A 12,058-nucleotide genomic window follows, 5' to 3' on the forward strand; every position below is an offset into this window, starting at 1 on the left:
ACGGGGGCGTACGTGTCTTTTGGTGTATTTGTCTGTCTGGTATATTGTTTGTCGGGGGTCGCAATTTTAAAGAAATGTATTTTAAAGTAATGCAAATAACTGATAAATAAGTTAAAACTTACCTGGGCATAACCCCGGGACAGGTACCTGAACAAAGATGCCGACGGCCTCTATGCTTAGCCGGGGATTAGGTCGGTGATTAAAAGGAAAGAAAGGGATTCTTTCCAGGTAGCCTTAATAAAGGCAGGTAGATTTTGCTCGTTGCAATCACTTCACCTCACAAACAAGCACGTCCGCTCAGCTCGGCTGTTCGCACTGAACTCCATCGCCGGTCAACAATCACTGAAATGAAATAGCAAGCACAAATCGCAAATACCCGACGTAGTCACTGCAAACCGGTTATTTTAAAATTGCGGTAACCGGGAATACCGGTGATTTTGAAATCACCGGTTCTAATTCACCGGTGTCGAAATATCGCTCATCTCTAGTCTAGAATATTATGCGATACGAAAAGTAAAATATGCAAAAATTTTATCCCCACTATTTTTTTTTTTTTTTTCTATTAAAGCTTGTCCGCCATCGCCCCTATGTGTGGGGCAAATATGGACACCCATTTATTTTAATTGAAACTCATCTTTTGGCATAGAGAGGCGAAGGCGGACAAAAAATGTGTAAAAAAATGTTTTATTTAAGGAAGTGGCATGAAATACAAAACAAACAATATTTTCAACAAAAACGCTTTATTGAAACAAAATCTTTAAATTTTCAGAACAAAAAATATACCTTTTGCAAAAAAAAAACAAATCTTATGAAATTATTTTTTGGGTGATTTATTCAATTCTAATGTTTTTATATTTTTCTAAAATAGGGAACTTATCATTTGCGGCCACATCCATACATTATTATTTAAGACTAGTGCAAAAACATTTTTTGCAAATATATGCAATACCTGTGGGTATTTTTTTTTAAATCGTGAAACAATTTGTTTACACGTGCGTCTGTCCGCATAACATCACTCGATTCGATAATTCGATTCTCTGGAACAGTAGCTGTGCAATATTATGCACTAGTGAGCCACGACTTTTAATACTACTAAATTATCTCGAGATATTAAAAAAAAATCTCGAAATAATTCGATTACTTCGATCATCAAATCATTCGAATTATTTTAATTCGATTCTCCCATGAATGTAGATTTTTTTGCACTGACGTAATAGCCTAGATTTGATAAGTATAAAGTATACGTAATTGTAATAATAATAAAATATAAATCGGAAACTTTGTGAAAATGTTTTGTAGGCTTTGCCACAACATCATAACTGATGGGAATTTCAAAGTAATAGAAGAAACTATTAGAGAAGTTCTAGAGGTTCTTCTATTGAAACTGGTAAGAAAAATCGTAAAATGTAAAAACATTATACATCTTGTACATTTTTTAAACTTGGGAAGTTTTTTTTTCATAATGATAAAAATTTCAGGATTTTGAAGATAATAAGCCTGTAATGTGCAATGCATGTTCCTCAAAACTTTTTGCAGCGTTCCATTTCAAGTCGAGGTGTATGGACACAGAGGATAGTATTTTTCCTTATGTTAATTCCGAAATTGTTGCGCCAATCGATTTAAAAGAGATTTATCTTAAAGAGAGACATAAAGAACATTTAAGAGGAATATTAGAAGATGAGAGAATTTGTCGGTTATGTATGCAGATAACCAGTTGTAATTTCACATCAGTAAAAGACGTGGGTACTGACATGATTCATAAATATATTCCGGAAGTGGTATGTACAGTTTGTTTTTTCAGAAATATATGTTCTGTACTCTGTTGTTTATGTAGTATTGACTTCAAGATGTGATAGTTTTTTCTTTTGTAGAATTTTAACTCGACCAAAGAACCAGTTATATGTGCAGTTTGTCTTGATTTGCTGAGAATCCACAGTAGTTTCTTAAGGGATTGTTCAGATACAGAGAAGGGCACTTATGACGACAGGCCGGTAGAAAATTCATTTCATATTATCACTGAAAAAATTGAAGTAAAATCTGAAGATGAAGATAAGTAAGTTTAAAAGGAATTAGTCTCAGTAATTTAAGGATATTTTTTGACATAGATACTTCTATAATATCTTTTGTGCAGACATTTTATTGAGGCTCGTTTGAATTTTTTAAAGAACAACGAACTATCTGTCAGAGTTTGAGATTGACTCGAACAATAAATTTAAATCGTACGTGCTCCTGACGGAAACTACTGCAAAAAACCTATTGATTTGCAACGTAACAAAACGCCTTGTACGATTCATTTGAAAACCAATCAAGCTCGGCCTTTTAGGAATTTATATACGTATTCTTTTTTCAGTAATACTCTCTATGACGAAGAACTCGTTGACCAAGCAGCCAAGGAGGGTCCAAAATCGCAACACTCAAAATTATTTGTATGCGATATATGCGGGTTTCAAACCAAATACAAATGCAATGTAAAAGTTCACCAGTTGAAACACCAAGATCTTTCTGAGGTGTCATCATATAAGTGTGATTTGTGCGATTTCGAAACAAAGTACAAAAAGAGCATAATAAGTCATCAATTAAAACACAAGGACTGTTCCCAGATTCAAATGTACAAGTGTGATGTGTGTGATTTTAAAACTAAGCACCAGGCAAGCCACCTACGCCATCAGACGTTACATAAGGATATTTCAGAGATTCAAATGTACACGTGTGATAAGTGTGATTATAAATCCAGTCAAAAGGGCCACCTCAGACGTCATAAGTGCTATATGCGAAAGTACATGTGTGATCACTGTGATTATGAAACCAAGGTCAAGAGGGAATTTATATTTCATCTACATAGAAGACACAATATCATTTCCGAAAAGTACAAATGTGATAAATGTGATTACGAGACCGTGTATAAGGGTGCCTTGAAAATACATCAGTTCCAACATGAAAAACTTTCTGAGGCGGATTTGTACAGGTGCGATAAACTCCTATTTTAACTTTCTATTTTGCAAATTACAATTTCCACAAATAAGATCCACTTCTTATTTGTGGAAGGGCGAAATGGGCTGTGACTATTAGACGCCTTCATTATACCCATCTTTCTCTATCACACGGATTTCTATGACTTACTTTATCGCTCTCACGTAACGGCCGATGAACCATGGGGACCTTTCCGACCCTGTATATCTGAATACCTAATAATTTACTCAATTAGGCAGTGTCACGTTATCACTTTGTGGCCCGTCAGCGGGAAGTTGTCGGTCATTATGATGGCTGAGCGGAGGCGGAGTTTGCGGAGCGATGATCTCGAACACCGATTTCTGTACATAGTGCAGAAACACCACTACTTAGACAGCTGTAGTGAAGGCAAAAACTTCAAGACAACTTTTATGTCGTAAGATATTAGGCGAGTCCAAAAATAAGAAAAATTTTAAAAATCCATTGGCATTCTACATTTTATGATGAAAATGTCGACTGACTCACGCCTAACTACACCACTGGTGGCAGATAAATAATAATATTTGCTTTATACTAAAAACAGCTCTTTTCCATCGTGCAATATTCCACATTTATTTCAAATATTAATATATTTTTTTAAATTTTCAACACCCTGTATCTCAGAATTTAAGCGTTTCCGGCCACATTTTTAGGAAATTGTGTACTGAAGTTATGAACCGTACTTATGAAACACCCTGTATAGCGATTCTAGAAAAATATTGTCAAACATTTTTTTAAATAAAACTCAAAATTTTTGAAATCATTAAATCTCGGTGTGAGAATTCTTTACAAAATTAGATAATAGGGAGATATACAGGGTGTTTGTAAATAAGTGCGAAATATTTTAGGGGGTGGTTGCGGAAGTTATTTTGTGAAAAAAAGTTCATATGAACGTAATTGGAAATATATTTCATTTCCGAGATACAGAGTGTTTAAATTTTAATTTTATATTTTTATTAATTATTTCAAAGAGTTTTAAAGATATTCAGCCCTATGCTGTAAAAACATTGAAATTAATATCAACCTTGAAGTGATTTCAATGAAAATTGATTTGTTCTTCAATTTTGGAGAAAATTGGTATGCACTAAGAACACTTGATTACAATACCTTGACATTAAAATTGATTGAAATTTATTTCAAGTTTATTTGTGCCAACGTCGCTATTTGCTATAGGGAGATACCGGTAATTATGGAAACAATCTATATGAACAGAAACGGTGACATCAGTCAAATATTTTATCTATATCTATATTCTTAATCATCAGTTTTGTTATTCTGAATTTATAAATTGCATATAAACGGTAAATATCACAACATAAAATTAACAAAACAATTTCTAGACTTATTTGTTACTTTTAAATATATCCCATCAAAAAAAGCCACCCGTTCGCAATATACAAAATTTTTGGAAATAATTATTGATCAGACGGATATAATAAAATGATAAGAAGAGAAAGCCTGGGAACGTATTTCTCAAGAGGTGAATGCAATGAGAGGAGCAGTAAAAATGCAGAAGGATCGAAAAAGGTAAGGGAACTTAAAAATAAGTAAGCACTAAGCTTATGTGAATTTACCAGTCAACAAAATATTTTGCTTGTGAACATACTTATCAGTTATTGCTCTTTGTATAAATCGTATTATAAGTATTTACCTACACTTAAAAAATACAAAATGACAGTAGGTATTTATAATATGTATTAGATACTAAATTGCAACTTTTAAATATAATTACTAAGTATATTTTAAATTACAGGTATTTATAGAATGGAAATCCCATATAGCTAAAAGGAAAAATAAGAGATAAAAAGCCCCTTACCGACATAGAAGAAAAATATGCAAACATTCCTGGATTGTTTGCCTCGTGTTCAGGTGTAAATATTCCAGAGTTGGGTTTTGGAAAAAGAACCAAAGTAAAAGCTAAAGCTAGGAAAATTCACTTAATAATAAGAATAATTAAGTGGAGATGGCATTGCTGTAATTGAAATTTTAACAAATCTGAAAAAAAAACTTTTGGAGGTTTTATTAAAAATTTAATATATGGGCACCCCCAAGTTATAGAGATCTAGGAAAATCTTTCAGTATGAAACTTTTTACATTAATTTTTTATTATTTATTATTAATTATTTTGCATTTTCAGCTAAACCATTTGAGTCGCATGATATGTTAAGGAGTCACATCGAAATGTTAGAAAAAAACTTATAACAATTATTTAAAAAATAGTATATTTATTTTGAATGTGGCATTAGAAAACTTGTTAAAATCTATAAGTAATTAAAAACACTTAAATATTAAATTAAAAATATTTTATTTCATATGGATATTTTTATTAATTTTGAATTAGCCTATTTCCTATAATATACGGCCTTTCTGAAAATTATTTCTTCTTATAATCTATATGTATAATTATCTTCTTCTAATTCGTCATTTTCATCATCATTCAACATTTCTAAAATAAAATTAACATTATACCTTTGTTAAATCGAAGTAATGCTACACTTACCATTATAATCATCCAAATTTTCATATCAAAGGATATACAGGTTATGTAATATTGCACGGGAATAAATTATTTGTGCTACCCTAGCTGGAGCAACAAGAATTGTTGATTAAATTGGTTTCAAGTTTCGTAACGTGAAGGTTTTCGACTTCCGTTACAATTCTTGACATTTGTCAACCTTGATCTGCAGTTTTATATCAATTTCTGCTTTAGTGCATACCAACTTTTGAAGTTTTCAAGGTTACTTGACATCATTTCAAACCCTTGACAAATTTCAATCAATTTGTTTTTTACAGCATAGTAAACCTCCATTTTTATTGAAATGTCTGTCTAAATGTCATTTTTTCTTATAATTTCAACCTTGATATGAAGTCAATGTTCATACAGCATAGGGCTGATTATCTTTAAAACTCTGAAATAATTAAAAATATATAATTAAAAAATTAAAATTTAAACAGTCTGTATATCGGAAACGAAGCATATTTCGACCTACGTTTATACAAACTTTTTTTACAAAATAACTTCGACAATCACCCCCTAAAATATTTCACACTTATTTACAAACATCCTGTATGTATGTACTATAAAGAGAGGTGGTACATATCATGTTCTCGTGATATATTGAAAATGCTTTTAAATATTTTTTTCGTATTTTTTTGAGTATCTGGAGACAAATTTATGCATTGTTATTCTTACTTGTTAGAGAGTTTTTAGGGGTGATGGATTTATAGCCGTTTTTAGTATTTCTGCTCAGTTTTTAAAATATTTTTGAAAAATATTGATATTGAAAAAAAATTTACAAAACTCTTGAAGCTCTAAAACATGCAAGGTGCATTTTTTTATTAGAAAATACGTTATCGTTTTTTTCAAACAACTTAATTTAAAGATCACATAAACTTAAAAAATGTTGCTTTTATTTCAGTAACAGTAACCGAAAAGGTAAGGTAACTTATGTTTGTGGACAACCTAAAAAAAAACAGTTTAATGTAGTTTAGGTACATGTTGCAGTATAAATTGAGCGGCAGATAAAAGAAAATTTTGTTTTAAATGGTTGTAAGTATCCAAATTATAATTATTTGGACAGATTAGTTAATAAAAATTATGAAATGTAAGAATAATATTAAATAAACATTAAAAACATTTTTTCTCAGAAACGATTAATTTTATCGATCTTTTATTAAAAATAAGTCTTCCTATGAACATGGACCTGAAAACAATTAATACAAAAGTTACACATTGATATCTGCGGGATCCATATTCAGTTTTCAGATTGACCTTTTGCATATAGTCGTATAATTAAATAAATTCACTCATATAGATTGTCTTTTATCTTCGATTTACAGTCAGTAACACGGCAAAGTATATCATACGTATTTGAAGATTAAATTCGATGAGTTGCATCCTTGAATGATTTAGCTTGTATCCATCGTTGATAAAGATTGTTTTGTATCGAGAGGTAATTTGTTATTTTTGAAAAAGTCGAGTAAAAATTTTTTTTTATTTTTTATCTTTATTAGGCCTTTCGAATACGTGATTAAAATTAATGACATTAGGACTGAAGCACCCTGTGGAATAATCTAGAAGCTGCCTTAACTGACCATCGCATCGTGGTTGTCATCTAGATATATGTAAAAGCTGACAAACGTTAATTCCAGGCAAATTGTAAACAAACCTTCTGAAAATAGACTGTACTGTAAAATAATTGGACAAAAATTTAAATATGCAGTTTATTTTGTAAATTTTCAAAACCTGATTTAAACGTAGTTAAATATTGATATGTAAATTACCAGTAAATACTTTTAATCGGTATTTCTTAGGAATTGGAAAATTTTCTATTGTATTTTTTTCTTTTGCTTATCAGTTTCTTCGCATTAGGACCATTTGGAAAAGGCCAACTACATTATATATTTCAAAGAATTTCAACTAAAACACCAGGGAAATAAATCAGTATTTTTTAACGTCGTCCAATGTTTTCGATAGAGTGCAGTGTAATAATAGATAATAGAGGCCTTGGCATCCAAAATAATAATGAAAGTTTGATAACCTTAAAATAATTGCAAATAGTTTAATTATATGTAGTATTTATTTAATAATGAACCATACAAGCGATTCAGCTTTATTACACACAATTTATATTGTTTTCAGGGATACTCCTCCATGTGATGGTGAAAATGTCAATTGCAAAGCCAAGGAAGATCTAAAATCTCATCAGTCGAAGCAAGAGAATTTTTCAGACACACGAATATACAAGTGTTATAAGTGTACTTATAAAACCAGGATCAGAAGCCATTTTACATACCATCAACTGAGTCACAAAAAGCTCTCCGAAGTATTGGCTTACAAATGCGATATTTGTGGTTTTCAAACCAAGTACAAAGGAAATCTACCGTCTCACAAATTGAAACACAAAGATCTTTCTGCGGTGCAATCGTACAAATGTGATTTGTGCGATTTTGAAACCAAGTACAAAAAGAGCATGACGAGTCATCAATTAAAACACAAAAACTGTTCTCAGACTCAAATGTACAAGTGTGATGTGTGCGAGTTTAAAACTAAGCACAAGGCAAGCCTGGTGCGCCATCAGATGTTGCACAGGGACAATTCAGAAGTTCAAATATACAAGTGTGATCAGTGTGATTATAAATCGAACCAGAAGGGCTACCTCACGATGCACAAGTTGAGACACAAAGATGTTGCCAATGCGCAAACATATACGTGTGATCAGTGTGACTATGAAACCAAATTCAAAAAGAACCTCACAGCTCATCTACAAAAGCACAAAGACATTTCGGAGGAACAAAGGTACAGATGCGATAAATGTGATTACGAAACAAAATATAGGAGCGCCTTAAAATCCCATCTGTTAAAACACAAAGACCTTTCCGAGACGGATTTGTACAAGTGCGATAAATGTGATTATGAAACTAAGTACAGGAGAGCCTTAATAAAGCATCATTTGAAACACAGAGACCGTTCCGAGACGCAAATGTACACATGCGATTTGTGTGATTACGAAACCAAATATAAGAGCAGCATAAAATCGCATCGACTGATACACGAAGACCTCTCTGCCGTGCAAACATACAAGTGTGATACGTGCGATTTTGAAACAAGGTATAAAAAGTCCCTAAAAAATCATGAACTAAAACACAAAGATATGAATATATAATCGATATATTTCAAATGACTTACTGAATTCAAGATAAACCTTTACGACTTCAAATATTGCACAAGGATTTTCCTGAGATTTGAATCTACATTTGTTATTATGAAAGTGAAATGACTGATGTTGACAGATTAAGGTACGAGACGAAATAATCAGACAAGGACAGAGAAATTAACTCGATCCAAACCTATCTCCTCGCAAGTACAATTTTCTGGTTCGGCAAACTCGACCAAACCATGTTAATTTACTTTCTTGCGAAAATGTCAAACTACAGCTAGTTGTAGTTAACTAAGTTAGTGGCTTCTGGCCAAAAACTTTAATTGAAATATTCTTGAAGATGGATTAGTGAGTTATGTTTTGTTTATTTTTAATTTTGAAACCTACCATAATGTATCATCAACAAAAATATGAATAAAATAACAATTATTTATCGTTAATGTATATTCCTTTGTAATATTCCATACTCATTGTTATGGATTGTGACATATCTTCTTCCATAATCCATTCAACAAACTTGCTTCGCTCTGCGTGGTCAGTAGGCCCAGTTCTTGAGTCTATTGGACTTTGTAAGCATGAAGACGCAAGTCTTTCGAGAGAATACGCTGAATTGATATTCTTGGACTCTCAGCAACTCTCGTGAACTGCTCTGATGTTTTGTGTTGGACGACTTCTTGAAGGATTGCTAGATATTATTTAAGATCACTGATTGATCCAGTCTCCCTGAATTTTTCAATTAATCTCTTCATAGTTGATGAAGTTAAATCACTATTCTGTGAATAGTTCCATATTTTGTACGAAAATTGCAAACTGTAGCTGCCAAACCATTATTTAAAAAATATTGCTCAACAATGAAAACATTCTTTCGTGTAACACTTGGTTCTGCTAAATAACACTTAGAAACATTTCAGTAGCCCTTAATGTTTAAATAGAGACAAGTTGGTCCAAACTGTAAAAAAAGCAAAAGGATCAGTTTTAGTTAGATTATAAATCTCCTAAATACTCTGTAACACTGTAACTAATAGTAGGAGTAGATTAAATCGATTTTAGTGCCATAGAACAAGTATATCTTTTTTATACTTTTATTTTACCTTGCACTAAAATAAATTTGTTATAAATTAAAATAATTTTAAAAAAGGCGCCAATAGCAAAAATCAACAATTTATCTTTTGTCAATAATAAAATTTAAAATTCTTAATCTTTCATTAATTTGCAGCTTATTTCAAAACTTAAGTAACAAGTTCCTATTTCTGTTTACTGCAACAAAAATCGCTGTTATCTAAAAAATTAAAAAATAGTTTTTTTCTTTTACTTTTATTATACTATTTTTACCCAATATGAATAAAAATTTCAGGTCTTTTGGACAATACTAGTGTCTGAAATTCACCTATGTTTCTAAAAATTTCTTCAAACTTTCAAAAAGCATTGTAGAAAGTGCAATTCCTGCCAAAACACTAGGAATTCATAAACGAATCATTACATAACAGGGCGGGAAACTACTTTTTTGCCCATGTTTCAAAAGTTTCTAGTTTTCATTTCCTTGCAGAAACCACAAGTGCCGTCAAAACGCCTCATATGTACCAGTCGATGCCGACAGCGCATGCTATGAAACGCTACACCGTCTGGATGCCAAAATAGACCTTTTTAGTAGTGACGTTATATACGCCAAATAATAGGCAACTCCATAGTGCACATTGTCGTGAAGGATTTCGCAATATTTTTACTAGATCGATTTTCGACTTTATGCATTTTGGACAGGAGTGCCAAAAAATAGCTTTTTTGTCATGACCTTAAATATGACGATATCCTGGCAATATTAGAAATATTTAAGAAGTTTCAAACCCCAAGTGACACTAAATGAATTATAGAATTTATATTTATATATTTATAGAACAATATTGACTTATAGTAATTAATAAATTAAAGTTATATCAATGTTACTGAACATGCGCATTAAAGATAATTTAATGTAAATGAAGTAGCCTCGCAACAGGATATCATTCAAGAAAAGTTGGTTATGATTAATAGTATGTGTATAATAAACCACTTGAAGAAAAAAACACTCAATAAACACTTTGACACAGTACAACACCAAGAAAAACAATAAAAATACTTGGTAGAACTAGAAAACCTTTCGAAGTCGCCAAAAGTCACAAGCCGTATCAGGCGACGATGACAACATATGCCCTTCATTGTTTAAAAATCGTCAACAGCGCAGAAAGGTGCCAGAGTCTTCACCACCTTTTCCAAAATCGGGGAAAGTAAAAAGTCCAAAAAATCAAAACACATCCAAAACGACCTTAGGTTCAACGGCGATGCATTGGACGTGGAGAGTTCTGTTGACACATGTGTACAACATCTAAGGCAAAATTCTAAACTAATAATTATGTCAATTCAGCATTTTTTTCAATAACAGAATCGGTGTTTTTTCCCTGCAAAATACATCACATTGAAAAAAGATTTTTTTTTTTGACTGTTTAATAGAAATTAATTCCCAATTTCGTTATATAGAAAAAAATTTTGAAATTAGGTACTCTACAAACTATTATTTAACTTCACGTGTGTTTGTATGTTTAGTTGAAATCTTGCAAGCCAAATTTGAACCACTCCCTCTAAACTGACAACTTTGAAATTTTGCATGCTTTTTCAGTTCAACACTAAAATCATAGAAATAACTTGATGCTGCACTCTGCAGCCAGGATCGTCTCCTCAAAAGTAGTGGCACGGACAGGAAATTGGTTGAGAAATATTCCTAACTAAAAATAAAAGGTGTACATAAATGAAGAGTAAATAAAGAGATTTTAAAAACAAGTTTTTATTAAAATGCACTGAAAAGAAAAAATAAACCAAGGTCACAAAACCCATAATGTGTAAACCACAAACCCGCAAAAAGGGTTGAATATGGTTGCTCTAAGCTTAAGCTTTTAAATCGCATAAAAAATGTGAACACACTGATTATAGATAGTACATGTCTATTTATCAATCTTTTGCTGATGACACTTGTATAGAGCAGCCATATTCAACCCTTTTGTGGGTTTGGGGTTTACACGTTAGGGGTTTTATGAACCCCTTGGTTTATTTTTTCTTTTTAGAGCATTTTAATAAAAGTTTGTCTTTAAAACATTTTATATTACTTTTCAGTTATTTATATTATACTTAAATATTTCCAAAAATAAAATTTTTTTTGTAAACTTATACCATATAAAATAGTTCAAACATAGGATGTGTACTTTTATTTCTTAAGCGTACAAAAGCAGTCGAGGCGGAATTTTCATGTACTTTAAAAAACTCTTACCATTTCCACATTTCTATGGAGCGTGTTCTTAAATAAATCAAGTTATTCATTGCTTGAAAAGCATTACAGAATCAGTGATTTCAGATTTTTTTTATTTTATCACGTCTTAACTACT

At 31.5% G+C, this 12,058-nt stretch overlaps 1 protein-coding gene across 1 annotated transcript; it reads left to right on the forward strand.

The window, feature by feature from the left end:
* The first annotated feature begins 1,215 nt into the window (after positions 1-1,215).
* Positions 1,216-9,065, forward strand: LOC108914529 (zinc finger protein 142-like). Its single transcript, XM_018720354.1, has 5 exons — positions 1,216-1,387; positions 1,479-1,778; positions 1,872-2,053; positions 2,351-2,965; positions 7,631-9,065. The coding sequence occupies exons 1-5, from the start codon at positions 1,289-1,291 to the stop codon at positions 8,652-8,654; spliced, it is 2,220 nt and encodes a 739-aa protein (XP_018575870.1). The 5' UTR covers positions 1,216-1,288; the 3' UTR covers positions 8,655-9,065.
* The last annotated feature ends 2,993 nt before the right edge of the window (positions 9,066-12,058 follow it).

This window comes from Anoplophora glabripennis, unplaced genomic scaffold (genome assembly GCF_000390285.2).
Source record: "Anoplophora glabripennis isolate ALB-LARVAE unplaced genomic scaffold, Agla_2.0 scaffold905, whole genome shotgun sequence".
Lineage (NCBI taxonomy): Eukaryota > Metazoa > Arthropoda > Insecta > Coleoptera > Cerambycidae > Anoplophora > Anoplophora glabripennis.